A 23,291-nucleotide genomic window follows, 5' to 3' on the forward strand; every position below is an offset into this window, starting at 1 on the left:
GTGTAGATTTTCTTGGGTCCAATTAAATCTCCCCAGGCCATTTCTCTCTCTACTGTAATCCATCTTACATGCTACCATAAGATTATTTCTGATTAATTTATTTTACAGTTTTTAATTGTGGGAAAATACACATAACATAAAATTTACCATCTTAACCATTTTTTTGAAGTTTATTTATTTTTGAGAGAGAAAGAATATGAGTGGGGGAGGGGCAGAGAAAGAGAGGGGAGAGAGGGGATCCCAAGGAGGCTCCACACTGTCAGCATGGAGCTGTACATGGGGCTCGAACTCAAGAACCACGAGATCATGACTTGAGCTGAAATCAAGAGTTGGACGCTTAACTGACTGAGCCTCCCAAACTCCTCCCCTCTTAACCATTTTAAGTGTATATATAGTACCACAATCTCAAGAACTTTTTCATCTTGCAAAACTAAAACTCTATACCTATTAATTAGACAACAACTTCCTATTCCCCCCTCTTCTAGCAACTACCATTCTAGTTTTTGTTTCTATGAGTTTGACTACTATAGATACTTCATATAAAGTGCACTCATACAATGTTTCTCCCGTAGTGGCTGGCATATTTCATTTAGCACAATGTCCTCAAGGTTCACCCATGTGGTAGCTTATGTCAGAAGTTCCTTCCTTTTTCAGGCTGCATAATATTCCATTGTTTATATAATACCACATTTTGTTTATCCTTCCCATCGGTGGACATTTGGGTTGTTTTTACCTTTTGGCTATATGAATGATGCTGCTATAAACATGGATGTACAGATACCTCATAAAATTATTTTTTAATTGTTTTGATATGTTGAGGATTCCACATTGTTTACCTATTAGTATCCAGACTTAACCTACTACTCAAACCCCCTAAATTTTGGTCTCAAGCTACTTCTCACTGTATGTAGTTATAGGATAGGAAATCAAATAAATAAATTCATTAAAACTGTAACTAAAAGAAAAGCAAATAGCTTATGACTTGCTATCTAAAGATTTTTTTTCTGACTAGTATGAAGTTTCTAGTATGGGCTTAAGTGAAGTTTTGATTGTTCCCAGATTTTATGTTGTGGCTATTTTCTAGAACTTCTTGGTCTTTTGGCTATTGCCCTAGAACTTTGAAGGCATATAAAACATGGATAGACTGATAACTAGATGACTAACTCTAGTGGGAGGGCAAGTGAATAGATAGGTGAATAGGTAATATAAGGTAGATGTGTTTAAAACCTGCTTCAGGGGCACCTGGGTGGCTCAGGCGATTAAGCACCCAACTTCGGCTCGGGTCATGACCTCATGGTCAGTGAGTTCGAGCCCCATGTTGGGCTCTGTGCTGACAGCTCAGAGCCTGGAGCCTGCTTCAGATTCTGTGTCTCCCTCTCTCTCCTCTCCTCTCCTCTCCCGCTCACACTCTGTCTGTCTCTCTCTCTCTCTCAAAAATAAATAAACATTTAAAAAAATAATAAACAAATAAAACCTGCTTCAAAGCAGGACACTAGCTCAGTAAGTGTGCCTCAGAGGTATAGAGTCCTCCCCTGCAGTCCTGTTTCACCCCTACCATCTTGCCTCTTTTAAACAAGAACTTCATAGTAATCACAGTCCTTTATAGGAGCACTTTTTGTAACCTGTAATTTCTACCTTCCCCATTAGACAATAAGTCCAACGAGGATAGAGACTATTTTTTTTCTTTTTCACCACTGTGTCTCCAATGTCAGTGTCTCACACTAACTGACATATAGTAGGTGCTCAATAAATGTTTATTTAAGAAAGGACAGACTGACCAATTGACAGTGAATATTTGCCATATTAACTATGTCAAATTAAAATATTTGTAATCATAAAGGGTTTAGAAATGTGGCAAAAGAGAGGGGCGCAAACTTCAAGGCAGGAATGCTAGTATCATGTAAACTGCTTATCTTTGACAGGTGGTGTAGGATCTCATGACAGTGCTTCAAGGCAGGAAAAACTGTCTTCAGAAAGATGAAAGAATAAAAAGATCTGTCCTTGGTCAGTAGCAGTTGGTCAGTTTCTAACCCACCAAGAAGAACACTCCTAAGAGCTTTTTCTTTTTCCCATTTTGAAAGGTACATATGTTCCCCCGTTAGAGCACAACGTTTATTTGACTTTTAAAACTCATCTTGGCAAAAACTTTGACCAAACAGAAGAAAGCACTCAATAAGTTGCTTTCTAAGAAATTTGACCAATGTACTTGTAAAAAAATTTAGCAAATTCCTAAAGGTTACTTTTGAAGTATAGACTGTTCTCAGTTGAGCACTGACAAGTAATAGTCGTAGAGTTGAAGATATCTTAACTGTTTTTCTACTATGACTCAGTGGCTGATTTAATCATATAATGTTACCCAGACACTAAAAAACAGTTTCAGATTTTCATAAAGAGTCATATTCTTCAGTTATTTTCTCTTTTCTTTATTCCACATGGTGGAAATTTCAGTTCACTATTTGGCAGTCAGATGTATTTACCAAGCAATACCTTATACCAGAATTTTCTACATATTTAAAAAAATATCAATTCCTTCTTTACAATGTGCCTATGACATTCAACAAGCATGGTTTCCATTTCTTTGACATGGAAATTAAAGCAAAGTGAGGTGTTTTACTATAGGCCATACAATAGATTCCTTCATTTTAGGTCATTACGTTAACACACTAAAACAACAGACCCAGCAGTTAGTCTTTCTGATGATTATCTTTCCATATGTAGTTTTCTCTGGAATTGGGCCCTAAGGAATTAAGAGAAAGTATCTTTATTCTGGGATTTAAAATTAAAATAGATTTCCAGTTATGTATGTTGCACTCTGGCAGGTTTGATGACTTCTGATCTAGCTTACTGTTTGTTTTTTTTTTCTTTTTCCACACAGATTGATAGAACTACATTCTCCTGATAGCAGGAACACGTTGATCCTACGCTGCAAGGATACAGCCACGGCACACTCCTGGTTCGTAGCTATCCACACCAACATAATGGCTCTCCTCCCACAGGTATTGGCTGAACTCAATGCCATGCTTGGTGCAACCAGTACAGCAGGAGGCAGCAAGGAGGTCAAGCACATTGCCTGGCTGGCAGAACAGGTGGGTTGACAGGCAGGGCAGGGTCGCCCTGGGTCACCATTCAGAGCCAAAGTATTTCCCCCATTTCATATATCTGTAATATTTATCATGCAGTCAGGTCCTGGATATCTAGCTTGCAGATCTTTTGTTTGTAGGTCTTGTGTTTCTCCTCCCTATCATTTAGTTATTTGTTGCTAATTATCACCTACACCAGAAGAACTGACTGTCATGATAATCATCATTACAACATAACTAAAAAGATAGTCTTATTACCATCTCTGTCCTTAATGACAGAGGGTAATTTTCATGATTTTAGAGTAGGATCAGCAAAATTTTTCTGCAAAGGGCCAGACAATGTCACAACTACTTGACTCTGCAGTTGCAGCAAGAAAACAGTAGTAGACAGTATGAAAATGGAGAGGTGTGGCTCTGTTTCAATAAAACTTTATTTACAGAAACAGGTACTCAGCTGCATTTGGCCCATAGGCCCTAGTTTCACAACCCCTGTTCTAGTCTACTGTCAGAGTTTCAGGGCCAGGAAGCTTACTCCCCTAATCTGAGAAAAGCATAAAATATGCAAATTATCTTATAAGCCATTCGACACAAATGTACAGTTGTCTTCCACAACTGCAAAATGAAAAAAGGAGAAACAAAACCTAAGGGGACATTGAGTAAAGGGAAAGGAAAAACTTAATCCAAGTTAGATTAAATCCCATTTTGACAAAAGGGAGACTCTGAGTATACATGATGTTACAGTACATCGTTCTTCTTTTGAGTCTTTCACTGTCAGCTGGGGCAAAAGTTGTTGAAAAAGGAAGACTGGACTAAGGGTTCCAAGATGAGTGTTCAAGTGGTAGTTCTGGCTTTCACTGGTTTTAGATCTTTTTAAAGGTTTCTTCATCACTTTGAATCCTAAATCCCTCATGTGTGTCCAGGGGGGCAGGGATTATGTCAATATCAGCCCAGGAATATTTTGTTCTTTTGTTTTTGTTTTGTTTTAACTACAGTTTGTGAGGTCTGGCTTTCCACCTCAACAGGGTTCTGATTTGATAGATCTTTGGTGGGGCCTAGCAGTCTTGTTTGATAGCTTCCCAGGAGATTGTATAGAGACCAACTTTGGGCTCTACTAATCCGTTTTTCTTATGACTCTAAAATTTTATAAACATTTCAGATAATAATTTATAATATATTAGAACACAGAATTAACGCCGTGATAATTTTGAGGAAGTATAATTAGGATAACTAAGAAGAGAAGAAACTAATGAAAGTCATGGTATAAGTACTTTTGACTTTGAAAGTTTTAGTATTTTAGTTATGTTTATCATTGTTTCTAAATTTTTTTAAGTTTTTTATTTTAATTTCAGTATAGTTAACATACAGTGTTATATTAGTTTCAGGTGTACAATATGGTGATTCAGCAATTCTATACATTACTCACTGCTCTTCATGGTAAGTGTACCCTTTAAACCCCATCACCTATTTCACCCATACCTCCATCTACCTCCTTTCTGATAACCATCAGTTTGTTCTCTATAGTTAAGAGTCTGTTTCTTGGAAAATTAATACCTACTCTTCTTAAATTATTCCAAAAAAGAGAAAAGGAAGGAAAACTTCCAAATTCATTCTATGAGATCAGCATTACCCTGATACCAAAACCAGATAAAGACACCATTAAAAAAGAGAACTGCAGGCCAATATCCCTGATGAGCATAGATGCAAAACTTCTTAATGAAATACTAGCAAACCAAATTCAACAATATTATTAAAAAAAATTATTCCCCACAGTCAAGTGGGATTTATTCTGGGGTTTTAAGATGATTCAGTATTTGCCGAAAATCAATCAATGTGATACATCACATCAGTAAGAGAAAGAATAAGAACCATACGATCATTTTAGTAGATGCAGAAAAAGCGCTTGACAAGTACAACATCCATTCATGATAAAAGCCCTCAACAAAGTGGTTTTAGAAGGAACATACCTCAACATGATAAAGGCTGTATATGAAAAACCCACACTGAACGTCATACTCAATGGGGAAAAACTGAAAACTTTCCCCCTGAGGTCAGGAACAAGATGAGGATGTGCACTCTCACCACTTTTATTCAACATAGTACTGGAAGTCCTAGCCATAGACATAAGACAACAAAAAGAAATAAAGGCATCCAAATTGGTAAGGAAAAATAAAACTGTCACTGTTTGCAGATGACGTGATACTCTATGTAGAAAACACAAAAGACTCCACCAAAAAACTGCTAGAATAAGCGAATTCAGTAAAATCGCGGTCTACAAAATCAACGTGCAGAAATCTGTTGCATTTTGGGGAGCCTGGGTGGCTCAGTCGGTTGGACATCCAACTTCGGCTCAGGTCATTATCTCACAGCTCGTGAGTTTGAGCCCCACGTCAAGCTCTGTGTGGGCAGCTCAGAGCCTGGAGTCTGCTTCGGATTCTTTGTCTCTCTCTCTCTTTCTCTCTCTCTCTCTGCCCGCTCATGCTCGCTCACTCTCTCTTGCTCTCAAAAATAAACATTAAAAAAAAGTTATAGAAATCTATTGTATTTCTATACACTAAACAATCCCATTTATACTTGCACCCAAAGTAATAAGATACCTAGGAATAAACCTAACCAAAGAGGTCAAGGACCTGTACTCTGAAAACTGTAAAACACTGATGAAAGATTGAAGATGACACCAAGATATGGAAAGACGTTCCATGCTTGTGGATTGGAAGAACAAATACTGTTAAAATGTCTCTACTACCCAAGACAGTCTACACATTTAATGTAATCCCTATCAAAATATCAACATCATTTTTCACAGAACTCAAACAAAGAAAACTAAAATATGTATGGAACTGCAAAAGACCCCAAATAGCCAAAACAGTCTTGAAAAAGAAAAGCAAAGCTGGAGGCATCACAATTCCGGACTTCAAGTTATATTACAAAGCTGTAGTCATCAAAACAGTATGGTACTGGGACAAAAGTAGACCTATAGATCAATGGAACAGAAGTGAAAAATCAGAAATAAACCCACAATTATATGGCCAATTAATCTTCACCAAAGGCAGAAAGAATGTCCAGTGGGAAAGAGAATGTCTTTTCAATAAATGGTGCTGGGAAAACTGGACAGCAACATGAAAAAAATGAAACTGGACTACTTTATTACACCATACACAAAAATAAATTCAAAATGGATTAAAGACCTAAATGTGAGACATGAAACCATAGAAGTCCTAGAAGAGAACACAGGCAGTAATTTCTCTGACATTGACCATAGCAACACCTTTCTAAATATGTCTCCTGAAGCAAGGGAAGCAAAAGGAAAAACAAACTCTTGGGACTATATCAAAATAAAAAGCTTCTGCACTGGGGCACCTGGGTGGCTCAGTCAGTTAGGTGTCTGACTGCTGATTTCAGCTTAGGTCATGATCTCACTGTTGGTGAGATTGAGCCCCACATTGGGCTTCATGCTGACAGTATAGAGCCTGCTTGGGATCCTCTCTCCTTCTTTCTCTGCCCTTCCCTTGTTCATGCTCGCTCGCATGCTCTCTCTCTCTCTCTCTCTCAAAATAAATAAATAAAGTTAAAAAAAATAGCTTCCGTACAGCAGAGTAAACAATCAACAAATCTAAAAAGTAGCCAAATGGGAGAAGGTATTTGCAAATGACATATTTGATAAAGGGTTAGTATCCAAAATATAAAGGAACTTCTAAAACTCAACACCCAAAAAGCAAATAATCCAATTTAAAAATGGAGAGAAGACATGATTGGTCGTTTCTCCAAAGAAGACCAACAGCAGACACATGAAAAGATGGTCAACATCACTCAACACCAGGGAAATGCAAATCAAAGCTACAATGAGATATAACACCCACACCTGTCAGAATGGCTAAAATAAAAAACATAGGAAACAACAGGTGTTGGCAAGGATGTGGAGAGAAAGGGGACCACTTGTGCAGTTGGTAGGAATGCAAACTGGTGCAGCCACTGTGGAAAACAGTATGGAGGTTCCTCATAAAGTTAAAAATAGAACTACCTTATGATCAGACTACTGGGTATTTACCCAAAGAATACAAAAAACACTAATTCAAAAGTATACATGCACTGTTATGTTTATAGCAGCATTATTGACAGTAGCCAAGGTATGGAAGCAGCCCAAGCATCCATCAATAGATGAATGTCTGAAGAAAATGTGGTATATAGATACAATGAAATATTATTGAGCCATAAAAAAGAATGAAACCTTACCATTTACAATGACATGAATGGGGCTAGAGAGTATAAGGCTAAGTGAAATAAGCCAGTTAGAGAAAGACAAATCACCATATAATTTCATTCATGTGGAATTTAAGAAACAAAATAAACAAGCAAAGGAAAAAAACTAAGACAAATCAAGAAACAGACTCTTAACTATAGAGAACAAACTGATGGTTACTGGAGGGAAAGTGAGGGAGGGGTGGGTAAAATAAGTAATGAGGATTAACGAGTGCACTGGTTGTAATGACCACAGGGGTCATGTATGAAATTGTTTGAATTACACCTGAAACATAATACTGTATGTTAACTAACTGGAATTAAAATAAAAACTTAAAAAAAAATAAAATGCGCTTTTTATCCTCAAAAAAAAAAAGTGTTTCTTGATTTGTCTCTCTCTTTTTTTTCCCCTTTGTTTATTTGTTTTATTTTTTAAATTCCACATATGAGTGAAATCCTATGGTATTTGTCTTTTTCTGACTTATTTCACCTAGCATAGTAATATACTCAGGGTCCATCCATGTCATTGCAAATGGCATGATTTCATTGTTTTTATGGCTGAATAATATTCCGTGTGTGTGTGTGTGTACACATATGTATATGTATATATATGTATGTGTATACATGTGTATGTATATATATATATATATATATACATATATATATATATATACAACATCTGTTTTTTTAAGATTTTATTTTTAAGTAATCTCTACACCCAGCGTGGGGCTCAAACCACTAGATCAAGAGTTGTACACTTTACTGACTGAGCCAGTCAGGCACCCCTGTACCACATCTTCTTTAATCAGTTATCTGTCAATGGACACTTGGGCTGCTTCCATAGATTGGCTATTGTAAATAATGCTGCTGTAAACATAGGGGTGTGTGTATCTTTTTGAATTAGGATTTTTGTATTCTTTGGGTAAATACCCAGTAGTATTACAATCCTACTGGATTGTGGGGTAGTTCTATTTTTAATTTTTTTAAGACCCTCCATACTTTTCCACAGTGGCCTCACCAGTTTACATTTCCACCAACAGTGCATGAAGGTTCCTTTCTCCCCCACATCCTTGCCAACACTTGTTGTTTCTTGTGTTTTTTATTTTAGCCATTCTCACAGGTATGAGGTGATATCTCATTGTAGTTTTGATTTGCACTCTCCTGATAATGAGTGATGTTGAGCATCTTTTTTATGTCTGTTGGCGATCTGAATGTCTTCTTTGGAGAAGTGTTTGTTCATGTCTTCTCTCCATTTTTTAATTGAGTTATTTGTTTTTTGGGTGTTGAGTTACGTAAGTTCATTGCTTCTAAATTTTTATATGCTGAGTGGCGCCTGGGTGGCTCAGTCGTTAAGCGTCCGACTTCGGCTCAGGTCATCATCTCACAGTTCGTGGGTTTGAGCCCCGCGTCGGGCTCTGTGCTGACAGCCCGGAGCCTGCTTCAGATTCTCTGTCTCCCTCTCTCTCTGCCCCTTCCCCACTCTCATTCTGTCTGAATATCTCTCAAAAATAAATAAACATTTAAAATAAATTAATTAATTAATTTAAAAAATTTTCTATGCTGATTGAAAAACTCAATTGAGTAGTAATTGTGCTGTGCTTTCAGCCATGTTAGAAATGTTCATGATTTTAAAAGGTAATACATTCACATGGTTCAAAGGTCAGAATAAAAAGTTAATAGGTGAAAAGTCTTACTTTCCTTTCTGTCCCCCATCTAGCCAACTCCCACCCTTTTCCCCTAGAGAGGTAATCACTTTCATTCCCTTCCAGACAATCACTTGAGAGTGTCTTTATGCAAATAAAAGCAAATATGAACACATATTCTTTTTTTCTATAAAAGAAGACAACATATTATGCATACTACTTTATACCTTGTTTTTTTTTTTTTTTCATTAATATATCATGGCAATCTTTCCGTATCAGTGCAGAGAGGGCATTCTTTCTCGTAACTGTATAGTTTTCTATTGTGTGGCCATAATTAAACAAGCACTCCTCCCAGTTTTGTTACAATCTTTTGCCATTATAGACGATGGTACTGTGAATGACCTTGTAGTTTATCCTTCCATACATATGCGATCCATGGTCTTTGGTTTCCAAGTTCATATATACCAGATAATAAGGGAACCTGTCTTACCTGAATATATTTGGTTCTTAAGTTTACAGTGAGTAGTAAAACTTTAGTTAGTAAGGGATTTATCCAAAAATGTAACTGATGCAACAGTTCCTGTATTTGGATATTGAGAGCTTAGAAATTAGGGGATATTTCTATACCTGGAGAAGAAATCTCCAGAAGTGCTGGGTCCCAGGGTGTGTGAATTATCTATCACTGTATGAAAAATGACTCCAAAACTTAGTGGCTTTAAAATAAATATTTACTTCATATAGTTTCTAAAAATCAGGAATAGGGGAGTGGTATAACTGGGTGATTTTGGCTTGGGATCCCTTGTGACATTGCAGTCAAACTGTTAGCGAGGGAGCAGTCATCTGACAGCTTGACTGGGGTGTTGGCAGGTCCGCTTCTAGTATGATTCATTCACGTGGCTGTTGGCAGAAGGCCTCAGTTATCTGCCATGGAGGCCTTGGTGCAGGGCCTCCTGAGTGTCCTTAAGACATAGCTACTAGTTTTCCTCAGAGTGAGTGATCTGAGAGAAAGAACAAGATAGAAGCCACAGTGCCATTTTTTGACCTAGTTTCTTCTGCTTTTTTTCTTTTCATTAGCAGCGAGTTACTAAGTTCACTCTACACCCGAAGTTTCCACCTCTTAAAGGGAAGAGTAGTAAGGAATTTGCGGATGTAATGTTTTAAAAAGGGTATATGCATTTGTAATTTTGATAAATGTTGCCAAATTGCCTTCCATCAGATTCCCACCAGCAATACATGAGAGCTGTCAGACTTTCAAAGTGAAATTAATTTAGTTTATGCTACACAAAGACTAGTAGAAAGGAGAAAAATAAAGCCACCAGTTCATTACAGTATGTACTTTATGGGCCGTATTTATGTGGTGAGTCTTCCGATCAATTTTGAGCTCTTAGAACACAGGAGCACATTTTTTCCCCAAATCTTTCCTGCTTCCAAAGAACTTAGCCTAATGCTATGTATACTGTAGATGCTCAGTAATTTTTTTGTGTATGTTTATACATATGTATAAGAAAAGCAGAGAAGTCACTAACTATAAAATATTATCCAAGAACACAAGCTCAGGTTTGGGAAATAATACTAAGTGAGAAAGTTTAATCACTTTGAAAAATCGTACCACTGAACTAATTCCAAGTACTATTTCTAAAATACTCTTGATTTTTACTTTTTTGGGGGGTTACCCAAATCAGAGTATAGGGTGTTCAAGCAAGACTGGATACGTTTCTCAGAAGTGTTATTGAGTTTATGTATCTGATAAAGGTTGGACTAAGCAAGTGCCAAAACTTTTCTAATTGGAACATTGTTTAATTCTTTGAGTGTGAAAATGGTCAAAATAATTTTATATTATATAATCTTTTCAATATAGATAAGCATTTCTTTTGGCATGAGATATATTTATTGAAAATCTTGTATACATGAAGTTGTTTCAGTTGTACTTAGAAAAGATAGTCATTTTACAGGGATAAATTTAGGAAGGATCATTAATTTAACTTTAAATAGTCTCTCATTTATCTGTTTTGTTATTTCACATTGTTAAAAACTCGGTTTGCTTAAAACAGGGAAAACCTATAATACAGGTAGTTGATAACCGATAAGCTCTTCTCTGCATAGGGACTTCTGTCTCTTCATTGATACTGATTTTTATGTGACTGATAGTTTACTTTTTAGTTGGTTATAGTCTTAAAAGAGAATTTTATTTAAGTCCACCAAATGGGGGACGTATTAACCTTTAAGACCAGTAGTTTTTAGGCTTTTGAGTATTCATTAGAAAAGACAAGACAGCCAAAGAAAGCTTTGTTTCCACAGCTTTGTTCCTGATCATTCTCAAAATGTGTAAAGACTCAAATTAGAGCATACACACTAAATCAGCATTACTGGAATGGTTTATTTAGTTTCTTCTCTGTTTTCTATCCTAATAACAAAATAAAGAACAGAAGTACATCACCTGTCAAAAAGATTGATTTATAAGATTAAGGATTTAGGGAATGAATAGTAACCATTAGTTTTTCATGTTAGTGCTCTACAACTTTATTAAAAAATAAAATCTGGAGAAGGCTGTTGTTTGGCCAGGTGTGTGTATGTGTGGGTGCTGAAACCCAAACAGAGCAGAACCCTAACATTAGTATCCCTTTTTTCTCTGGCCAAAACCTTATTAGTGGAGCCCCAAGGCTGCTTGGACTGCTACCACAACAAAAATACATGCTGTCTATAGCAGGCAGCATTTTGACTCCAGTGAGAGCAAATAGTATCCTTATAACTTCAGGCAAATAGGCAAACAGAATGACTTAAATTGACGTTTCTTTTTTCTACAATGGTAAGTAGAAGAGGAAAAAGAAGTTCTCCAAACACTGACTCCAAAGGTCCAAAGAATAGTTTTGAAAAATTGTGGGTCTTTTAAAATATTTTTTTAATGCTTATTCATTTTTTGAGAGAGAGAGAGACAGAGAGGGAAACAGAATCCAAAGCAGGTTCCAAGCTCTGAGCTGTCAGCACAGAGCCCAAGGCGGGGCTCGCGCTCACAAACCATGAGATCGTGATCTGAGCCAAAGTCAGACACTTAACCGCCTGAGCCACCCAGGTGCCCCTAAAAGTTGTTAGTTGAACAAAAAGTTCTATCTTAAAAGTGGATATTGTTTCTATTGATAATAGCGATTTTCCTTTATTGCCTAAAATATCTTCTATGGGAAGAAATGCATTTAATTTGGGTTTTCCAGCTGCATATACTCTGATCGAGCCTTTAAAATCTCTCTTGTAACTGAGAGGAAAAGTTAATTTTAAAAAGGTTGCTATTTTAACCTCTTTGAAAGATAGATTTTATGTTATAGTAGTTCCCCTTCTGTATGGGGGATATATTTCTTCTTTTTTTTATGTTAATGTTTATTTATTTTTGAGAGAGAGAGAGCACACAAGCTGGGAAGGGGCAAAGAAAGGGAGACAGTGGATCTGAAGTGGGCTCTACACTGACAGCACAGAGCCTGCTGTGGGACTTGAACTCATGAACTGTGAGATCAGGACCTGAGCCAAAGTCAGACACTTAACAGACTGAGCCACCCAGGCACCCCAGGTGAGGGGATCTGTTTCAGGACCCCCAGTGGATGGCTGAAACCACAGGTAGCACTGAATGTAAAATATATATAATGTTTTTTCCTATTCTTATGTACATGTAATAAAATTTAATTTATAAATTAGGCACAGTAAGAGGTTAACAATAGCTAATAATGAAAAAGAAGAATTATAACAGTATACTATAATAAAGGCTATATGAATGTGGTTTCTTTCTCTCACAATATCTCATTGTACTGTATTAGCCCTTTTTGTGATGATGTGAGATGATAAAATGCCTGTGTGATGAGGTGAAGTGAGGTGAATGATGTAGGCATCATGACATAGCATTAGGCAATGATTGACCTTCTGACCATACATCAGAAGGAGGATTATCTGTTTCCTGACCATGGTTGACTGTAGGTTTTGAAATCGTGAAAAGCAAAACCATGCCTAGGGAAGACTACCATATCTTTCCTACTGCAGTATTATCCATAACAATCTCAGAGACAAAGACTTAGAAATCCCTTTGGGTTATCTTGACCCAAAAATGTAAGAATCCAAGACAACCTCTTTAGAACTGATATTTTCCCTTCAGAATTACCCATAGACTAAATATAGAATCTTAGAAAGCTTGGGTTCACTGTCCAGAGAAGTATAACTATTTCTACAGTACTTTGCTGGAATCTCAGAGTTGGGTCATACCTTTTGTGCTTTCAGCACATCCAAGAACATGAGGCATTTCCCTGGATAGAATTCATTTCCAACTCCTGGAATTAGCTGATGGCTGTAACTATGAGGGGAAATTTCTGGTAAATAGATGTTATAACGCAGAACCGAACCACTCAGGCCACTTTTCAGATTATAGATACATTCTTAAGGTGCTCTGACATGTCCAAATTACCTTCAGAAATCATTAAGGAAGAAAAAATAAGAAGTAGCTTTAAAGATAACTCTTTGAGAGATAAGTGATTCATCAGTTCGATATCTCCTTGAAGCCACCAGTGATAGCTGAAGGATCGTTGTTAAAATAACACTATCATTAAGCATTCCCTGTTCCTCATCTCATGGGGGAAATTTTTTGATATACCAGGGCTTTTCTTGAGCATCGTCTTTTGCTTTTTGGCTTTGGGTCCTTGACAGTATGGATAAAGAGTAGTTGTTTTCCCACATTTTTAAGCCCTCACAGAGTTAACTGAACTTTATGTACGTAAATGCAATGGTACATTTAAAACAGAAACAGAAACTTCCTAAAATATAATGGGCAACTCTGTAAAAACAGAGTCCTATCACTAGATAATGTCTGTAACTCTGGGAGAGCTTTTTTCAGATTGCACAGTCCACCTCACACTCCTATTGGAGAATCCCAGCCAGTGCAAAGGAACCTGATGGGATGTTTCCTGTTCCTCAAGTCTGTTAGGATCAGGGAACAAAATGGAGACCCACAATGTTAGACTATCACTGAAGGGACTTTTACAGCTATATATCATTATAGTTAGCTCTGCTTTCTGGATTTTACCATTGTAACAGGCAAAGCTAGATGGTGGAAGACAACAGTGGAGACCTGTCCTTATGGCTGTGACTGAGAAGGATTTGCTGCTTTATGACTGTATGCCATGGACAAGGGATGCCTGGGCATCACCATGTCATAGCTACCCCCTTGTTGCTACAAGGTAAGTCTGATGACAAAAAAAAAAAAAAAAAAAAATAGCTATCCTACTCTAAATCTAAAAAAAAAATGTAAGGTGAATTCTATTATCTTCGTTATTTAAAATAGCATTTAAGTTGTTGGTTGAGATATAGTTGGTTGAGACAAAAACTTATCTTTCACAACCTTATTATTTTGCGGCTCCTAGCTCAGAATAAATGTTTTCTTTCATTAGCATTTTTTTTAAGTTGTTGAAGCAGATTCCTAATTGCTCCCTTCAAATCTTGCTTAGTCATGAAGATAAATAGTAGGGTTTTTTTCTTCCTTTACTTTATTGACTGTGACTAGAAAACCACTGAAATTGTGGCAGCCTTTTGACTGAGTGATGAAATCATTTAAACCAGAATGTGGTACTGTGGATAAACCACATAACTCAGCCAAAATATTCTTCAATTCTGTCTCTGGCATAAGAGCACACAGTTTTGGTGCCAGCAAATAACATTGATTTGACCTGAAGCAACAGGATGTTTCTAGCATGCCAGATGTGGAAGTTGGAAGGGAAAAGAATAGAGATATGTAGATTCGGGGGCCAAGATATCTTCAGATGTAACTGGAAACTAGTGTGAGACTAGAAAACATATTCACATTCAGCTTTATTTGGGCTTAAAAAAAATAATCCAGTTTTGAAGTAACTCAAAAATTACACATTAAGAAGGAGCTCCACAGAAAAGTATTGGGTAGAAAAAAAAAAAAAAAGCTAAATGATAGAGTCACCCCTGGTATGTCCCCCAGGGAGCAGTGTGGTTGTCGGGTCAGGGGGATGATGGGGTTCCTGCTTTGAGTAGACAAAGATTCATGTGAAGAAGAATATTCTTTAAATTATAGGAAGACGTGCACGTTTTATAGGATTTCCTTCAATTTGCCAAGTTCTTTTATATATGCCATTTTCATAAAAATATAATTAAAAAAATTTTTTTTAACATTTATTTATTTTTGAGAGACAGAGACAGACAGAGCATGAGCAGGGGAGGGGCAAAGAGAGAGAAGGAGACACAGAATCTGAAGCAGGCTGCAGGCTCTGAGCAAGCTGTCAGCACAGAGCCTGATGCAGGGCTCGAACCCACAAACTGTGAGATCATGACCTGAGCCGAAGTCGGATGCTCAACCTATTGAGCCACCCAGGTGCCCCTCATAAAAATATAATTTTTATATAGCTTTTAGGAATTTCTCTGTAATTTAGAGCTGGAGCACCTAGATCACAGAATAGTGATAAAAGATTTGTTGAGCCTCAGAATTAGGCAGGTGCGCCCTCATTAATTCCTTGAGGACATAAGGGTCCTGCAGAAAGACTGAATTTATCAGTTTCTCTGGTTTTGTTCCCCCCCCCTCCAGATTTTTTTAATCCCCACTAAATTATACCTTTTGAGGTCAAGAACTATGACTTTGTCATCTCAGCACTCCCATGATGCTTTGCATATAGTGGGCCCTCAATAAATCTTAATTGAGTTCAATTCTATTACTTAAATTATAGTTTCTTGGTCATGGTTACATTGGGAGTCTGACAGGAATCCTATGAAAACATGTAGACCTATCAGTAGTTATAATTATATCAATTAAATCTGTATTTCCCAAAATTTAGAGTTTATGAATATGACTATCAAGATTTCTTAAGTTTAAATTTTATGGAAGAAGCTTCTACTTCAGTTATGATCATGCAACGCAAGGAGGGTAGCTTTATCCTTACACATTTCCCTAATTATGTGTCACTGGAGGCATGGAGCAGAAATCTGTGACATCCCATAGATGAGTTCAATACTAGAAGGTACAGTCCTATAAACAGATAAGTTCTGGCCATTGACATACAGGGCCTAGATCCCCAAAGTACTTCGTACTAAAGAAGGAAATGGGGTGGTTCTGTGTATACTATCAGTGTGGCATTAACTTGCCAATAGGGAAAAGAGATAAGTAAGTTTTAAGAGCTAAAACTCTAAAACTCTTAGGAGAAAATACAGGAGTATATCTTCATGACCTTGGTTTAGGCAGAGCCTTCTTGGATAGGACACCGAAAGCATAAGGAACAAGAGAAAAAATAAATTGGTCTTAATTAAAATTAGAAACTTTTGTGCTTCAAATGTCACCATCAAGAAAGTGAAAAAACCCACAGAATGGGGGAAAATATTTGTAAATCATCTAATTTGGGACTTGTATCTAGAAAATAAAAGGACGGTTACAACTCAATAATAAAAATGTAAATTACCAATTAAAAATGGGGAAAGGATGCGAATAGACATTTGTCCAAAGAAAATATTCAAATGGGCAATAAGCACATGAAAAGATGCTCAACATGAGGGAAATGCAAATTGAAACTACATTGAGATACCACTTCCTACCCACAAGATGGCTATAATTATAAAACAAGTGTAGACCAGGCTGTGGAGAAAATGGAACCCTCATACACTGCTGATGGGATTGTAAGATGGTGCAATTGATGTAGAAAACAGTCTGACAGTTCCTCGCAAGGCTAAACATTGAGTCACCAAAAGGAATGAAAACTTATGTCCACTCAAAAACTTATACAGGAATGTTCATAACAGCATTATACATACCACCCAAACAATGAAAATGACCCAAGTGTCTACCAAGTGGTAAACAAACGTGGTATATCCATACAATGAAATATTATTCATCAGTAAAAAAGAATACACTGCAATGTGGATGAACCTTGAAAACATGCTAAGTGAAAGTAGCCAGACACAAAAGACCACATATTGCATGACTTAGTTTATATGAAATGGCCCAAATAGGCAAATCTATAGAAACAGAAAGTTGATTATTCATTACCAGGGAAGGGGCAGGGGTTGGGAGAAATAGGAAGTGATGGCTAATGGGTATAGGACTTCTTTTTGGGGTAACGAAAATGTGCTAAAACTTGAGTGTGGTGATGACTGCACAATTCTGAAAATACTGAAAGCCATTGATTATATCTCAGTAAAGCTGTTATAATTAAAACAACTCCTCCCCCTGCCCCCCAAATCCAAAGATGTAATAGAAGAGACTAAGACCAATCCTTAATAAATTGAGTTTGAGTCCCTATTCTGCCATGTATAGTGGGTAATTGGCAGCGTGTTACTTAACCTTTTTGTGCTGTAGAATTTTAATTTATTAAGTGAATCCTAATGAGATAGGGTAGGTGTGAGTATTAGATGAGTTAATACTTGTAAAATGCCTACAATGGTACCTGACACATTGTAAATGCTCAAGTCAATGTTAGCTGCTTTAATTATAATTATTATTTATTATTGAGTGAAAATCTGTCAAAGAGAAATTCTGTGTAAAATGTATAAATGGTTTCTTTCCATTGTTAAAAGAGGAACTTAGTTTGTGTAAGTAGTGAAAGTTTCATGTTAAACTTAAGGAACTAAAATGTATTATTTGGATCAACCTAGACATGCAAATTGAACTTGGCCATCATTTAAATGGGTGGAGCCTGTAGCTCTCTGAACATGTTGTTTCTTAAGAGGTTTAATTAATTTAACAGTAGGGATTCTTTCCTCCTTGTTCAGGAGGTACCAGGGGATTAGGAACTAAGATGGCAGGCAGATGAGAGGTTTATTTTTTCCATGTGGCCTTGTCAGCCAGGTGGAACTGGTTGAAGTCACTGCAAGATAGAATTAAGTGGGGCTTAATCATCCTCTGCCTCCCAGAGCGGGTAGAATTTGGCCACTGAGAGAAACCAAAGGCTGGAACCAGACCAGGAGGTATCCCGCAGAGAGAAGCAAGGCCAGAAAGTGGTATGTTTATGTCTTTTTAGTGTGGGGGGAAAGAGAGGGTTTGAGATTTATGAGTAATGAGAAAGGGCTGAATATTCACTTTCACTAATTCTAATACTTTGGAAAATGTTCTTACGAGTAGATGAGACAAAGAAAAAAAGATAGTATAAAGACATAGGAAAGGAAAAGAAATCAAGGACCTTGATTACTCACAAAGGTAGGTGGTCCCTGATAAGAGTTAATTGTGGTTTAAAAATCAAAGAATGTTGCTAGAGTAATATAAATTAACATCATTTTTTGGCTTGCACATTTACAGATTCCTAGAAACCAAGGTGTGTGTATGTGTATTGTGTACCTAATAGCTAGTACTTCACATTGGTGACGAATTAAATAAAATATGAGAGTGATAAATGAAGAGAATTTTTATTTAATTTATTTAATTTTATTTTACTTATTTCTAGAGAGTAAGTCAGAAACGTGACACAGGTAGAAAAACACAATGGTTTTAAAAAGGCTGTGGATTTTGCAGCATGTGCATTTTGTAGTCTTTTCCTATAAACTTTGATCTTTGACTGAAAGAGAAAAAGATCCAAAGAAAGTGTGGCTACTTTACAGTGTGGAAAATTGAAGTGGTGTTGTGCTTATGGGACTTAGGGGACAAAAGCTGCTAAAACGCCTTTGCATGAGCTCATCTGGCCTCCCCACTAAAGGGGGCCTTTTGGCAGTATGTTCTAACCAACTGCTGCTCAGCAAGAGTCCGCAGCTGGTTTGAATTAGATTTCTTCTGCCAGATATTTCATAATCAAAACCTGTAGGAAAATTTCTCCTAGACTTTATATTTTTTAACGTCTGTCATGGGATTAACAATCAAACTGAATGTGGTAGAATCCACCCTGGCACTTTCCCCATGCTCTATCTTACTTGGATCATATGTGGAGTAATTTTGAAACCTACGTAACTCTTGCTGAGATAATTCATGTTTAATTGGCATGTTGGTTCTATAGGAACCACTCAGGGAGGCAGCTCTCTAAGCATATTTTCATGGACCTCTAAGGATCCCCTCTTCAGGGGGTCTGTGAGTTGAAAACTGTTTTCATAGTAATACTAAGATATTATTTGCTTTTTTCCCTGTTGATATTTGTACTGAGAGTTGGTAAAATTGCTGGTGTCTTAGCATGAATCAAGGCAGTTGGCACCAAACTGTATAGATTTGCGGGAGGAGATGGGGAATGCCAGTTTAACCTCAAAGAGCCTTTGTTGGAGCAGTATGAATTATGAGTTTATTTAATCTTAACCCTTGAATATTCATATTTTTAATATTCTGTAAGATGAGGTGGGAAGTACTCACAAAGCACCTCTGCTGTGTACTGTAGTATGATAGTTGTCTCAAAGAAAAACAAGCGTGTGGTGGAGTTGCTGGTTTAAGTACCTATGTTTTTTCATGGACTGCCATTTTTTACTTGAAAAAAACAACTTATGGAGAGATGGCAGAGTGGGAGTATCCTAAGCTTACCTCATCCCACAGATACAACTAGATAGCACATCAATGTAGATAACACAGAAAACGACCCAAGGGCTTGCAGAACAAACCCCACAACTAAAGGTAGAGAAGAGGCTACACTGAAGAGAGTAGAAAGGGCAGAGACATGGTGGGGAGCTAAAAGGACCCTGGCTGTCTGCAGTAGAGAGGGAGCCACAGGCACAGAGAAGGGCAAGAAACAGACTGTCACGTCAGGAAGCCTGCACAGGAAAGGCAAATCCCCGTAACATTTGGCTTTGAAACTGAGGGGCTAAATTTCACGAGTTCTTATAACCAGCCGTGCTTAAAGTCTGGAATTTTGAAAATCTGTGGGCTTGGCTCTGGGAGAGCCCCAAGGGCTGTAGGAAGCTGAGACCCCACCCTTATAGAGACAGCACAAGAAACACCCAAGGAGATCCAGTGTAGAAGCAGCAGTTTGAAAAACACCTGGGTCATATGGGAGGGAGAGTAATTTACTTATCTCCAAGCAGGTCCCAGAGAGGCAGGGATTGCAGAGAGACCCCCTCCAGGAACAAAGGAGCTTATAGGTGCCATTTCTCCATTTCCTTCCCCTGCCCCTCAGCATAAACACACGGCCATCACTACTCACTACCTAACTTGCTTATAACAAGCCACCCCTTCACCCTGTGCTTCGGTGGATCCACCCTTTTCTTTTTTAATAAAAAGAATTTTTGAGAGGGAGAGAGAGTGTGAGCCGCAGAGAGGCAGGGAGAGAGAGAGGGAGAGAAAGAATCCCAAACAAGCTCTGCACTGTTAGCATGGAGTCCAATGGAGGGCTCAATCTCATGAACTAAATCATGAGATCATGACCTGAGCCAAAATCAAGAGTGAGACACAACTGACTGAGCCACCTATCCACCCTTTCCTGTCACACTTGCCTTTGGGTCCCCTCCTGTAGAAGACCTGCATAAACTTCAACACCATGTCTCCCAACCTGCTCATTTTATTGGGCCTTGGTCCTGGTGGTGGCAGTTGGCCACCTTCCAGGGAGGCTGCATGCACCTTGTTAAACCTTAATCCTCCAACCACACAGGCTTGAGGTGGCCCCCACTGGCCCCAGTGTCCTCAATGGCTGCACATCCTCTGTGGAAGAGGACTGGTGCCACCTTGTTAAATGTACATGCCCCACCCACTACTTTGAAGAGCATCTCTGGCTTTTCTAACACAGAGAAACAGACCCAGAGAGTTAGACAAAATGAGGAGACTTAGGGGGGCACCTGGGTGGCTCAGTCGGTTAAGCATCTGACTTCGGCTCAGGTCATGATCTCGTGGTTCATGGGTTGGAGCCCTGCATCAGGCTCTATGCTACAGCTCAGAACCTGGAGACTGCTTCAGATTCTGTGTTTCCCTCTCTCTCTCTCCCCCTCCCCTGCTCACACTCTGTCTCTGTCTCTCAAAAATGAATAAACATTAAAAAAAAAATGAGACTGAGGATTATGTCCCCAATGAAAGAACAGGACAAAATCACAGCAAGACAGTTAAATGAAATGGAGATCAATAATATGCCTCATAGAGAATTTAAGGTAATGGTCATAAAGATAGACAATGGACTTGAGAAAAGAGTGGAGGACATGAGTGAGACCATTAACAAAGAGATAAAAAAGAACCAGAGTTGAAGAACACAATAAATGAAATGAAAATTCATTAGATGGAATAAACAGCAAGCTAGAGGAAGCAGAGGAACAAATGAATGACCGTGAAGACAGAGTAATGAATGTAATCAAGTTGAGCAGGTTAGAGAAAAAAAAAAAGATTATGTAAAATGAGAATAGACTTAGGGAATTCAGTGATTCCATCAAGCACAATAGCATTCACATTATAGTGATCCCAGAAGAAGAGAAAGAAAAGGGTGCAGAAAGTTTATTTGAACAAATAATAGCTAAAAACTTACCAGACCTGGGGAAGGAAACAGATATCGAGATCCAGGAGCCACAGAGATCCCCCAACAAAATCAACCCAATGAGGTTCATGCAAAACACATAGTAATTAAAGTGGCAAAAAGTAATGATAAAGAAAAAAATTTTTAAAGCAATAAGAGAAAAGAAGATAGTTACATACTAGGGGACACCCCATTTTTCAGCAGAAACTTTGCTAGCTAGAAAGGAGTGGCATGATATATTCAAAGTCCTGAAAGGGAAAAATCTGCAGCCACAATACTCTATCCAGGAAGGCTATCATTCAGAATAGAAGGAGAGATAAACAGTTTCTCAGACAAAAACTAAAGGAGGTCATGACCACTAAACCAGCCCTCAATGTTAAAGGGGATTCTTTGAGAGGAAAGGAAAGACTATGAGTATGAAAAGTAAGAAACACAAAAGCAGTAAAAATAGGTATATCTGTAAAAATCGGTCAAGGCATTCACAAAACAAAAGGATGTAAAAAAATATGTCACCATATACCTAACACGTTGCAGTGGGAGTCAAGAGTGTGGTCAAGCTTAAGTGACAATCAACTTAATATAGACTGCTATATACAGAAGATATTATATACAAATTGAATGGTAACCACAAATCAAAAACCAGTAATTGATATGTAAAGAATAAAGAGAAAGAAATCCAAGTATATCACCGAAGAAAGCCAGCAAACCATGAAAGAGAGCAAGAGAAGAAAAGATCAGGGAAAAACTATCAGAACAACCACAAAACAAGTGACAAAATGGCAGTAAATACGTATCTATCAATTATTACTTTGTTTTTTTTTAATATAGAATTTATTGTCAAATTGGGTTCCATATAACACCCAATGCTTATCCCAACAGGTGCCCTTCTCAATGCCCATCACCCACTTTACTTTGAATGTAAAGGGACTAAATGCCTCATTCCAAAAACATAGCATGACAGAATAAGTAAAAAAAACAAGACCCATCTATATGCTGCCTACAAGAGACTCATTTCAGACCTAAAGATATCTACAAATTAAAAGCGACAGGTTGGAGAAACACTTGTTGAGCAAATGGATGTCAAAATAAAGCCAGGGTAGCAATACTTATATTGGATGCAATAGACTCTAAAACAAAGATTGTAGCAAGAGACAAGTCTGTCAGTATATTAACAAAGTATATAACAAAGTATACGCTATATAATAATAAAGAGGACAATCCAACAAGAAGAAATAACGGTTGTAAATATTTATGCACCCAACATGGAAGCATGCAAACACATAAAATAGTTAATAACAAACATAAAGAACTAATCAACAGTAACACTATAATAGTAGGGAGCTTTAATACCCTACTTGTATCAATGGACAGATCATCCAAACAGAAAATCAATAAGGAAAGAGTGACTTTGAATGATATACTAGACCAGATTGATGTAACATTTATATTTGGAACATTTCATCCTAAAACAACAGAATACACATTATTTTCAAGTACACATAGACCATTTCCAGATTAGATCGCATATTAGGCCACAAAACAAGACTCAACAAATTAAAAAAATCACAGTCATACCATGAATCTTTAATGATCACACTGGTATGAAACTACAACCACAGGAAAATATCTGGAAAGAGCACAAGCAAATGGAGGTTAAATAACATGGTACTAAACAATGAATGGGTCAGCCAGGAAATTAAAGAAGAAATAAAAAATTACATGGTGACAAATGAAAATGAAAACACGATGGTCCAGAATCTCTGGGATGCAGCAAAAGTGGTTCTAAGAGGGAGGTTTATAGCAAGAAAAATCTCAAACAACCTAACCTTACAGTCAGAGGAACTAGAAAAAGAAGAACAAACAAAACCTTAAATCAGCAGAAGGAAGGAAATAATAAAGATTAGAGCAGAAATAAGTGATATAGAAACCAAAAAACAACAGAACACATCGATGAAACTAGG

At 37.5% G+C, this 23,291-nt stretch overlaps 1 protein-coding gene across 1 annotated transcript in view; it reads left to right on the forward strand.

Annotated features, from left to right (window-relative positions):
• Window positions 1–23,291, forward strand: part of SNTB2 (syntrophin beta 2) — a 107,327-nt gene that overhangs the window by 58,570 nt on the left and 25,466 nt on the right. Inside the window, exons 3-4 of the mRNA XM_043599528.1 lie at window positions 2,876–3,086; window positions 14,024–14,166. Of these exons, the coding sequence (XP_043455463.1) occupies window positions 2,876–3,086; window positions 14,024–14,166 (354 nt within the window). The remainder of the gene's footprint in view (window positions 1–2,875; window positions 3,087–14,023; window positions 14,167–23,291) is intronic.

This window comes from Prionailurus bengalensis, chromosome E2 (assembly GCF_016509475.1).
Source record: "Prionailurus bengalensis isolate Pbe53 chromosome E2, Fcat_Pben_1.1_paternal_pri, whole genome shotgun sequence".
NCBI classification, from domain to species: Eukaryota; Metazoa; Chordata; class Mammalia; order Carnivora; family Felidae; genus Prionailurus; species Prionailurus bengalensis.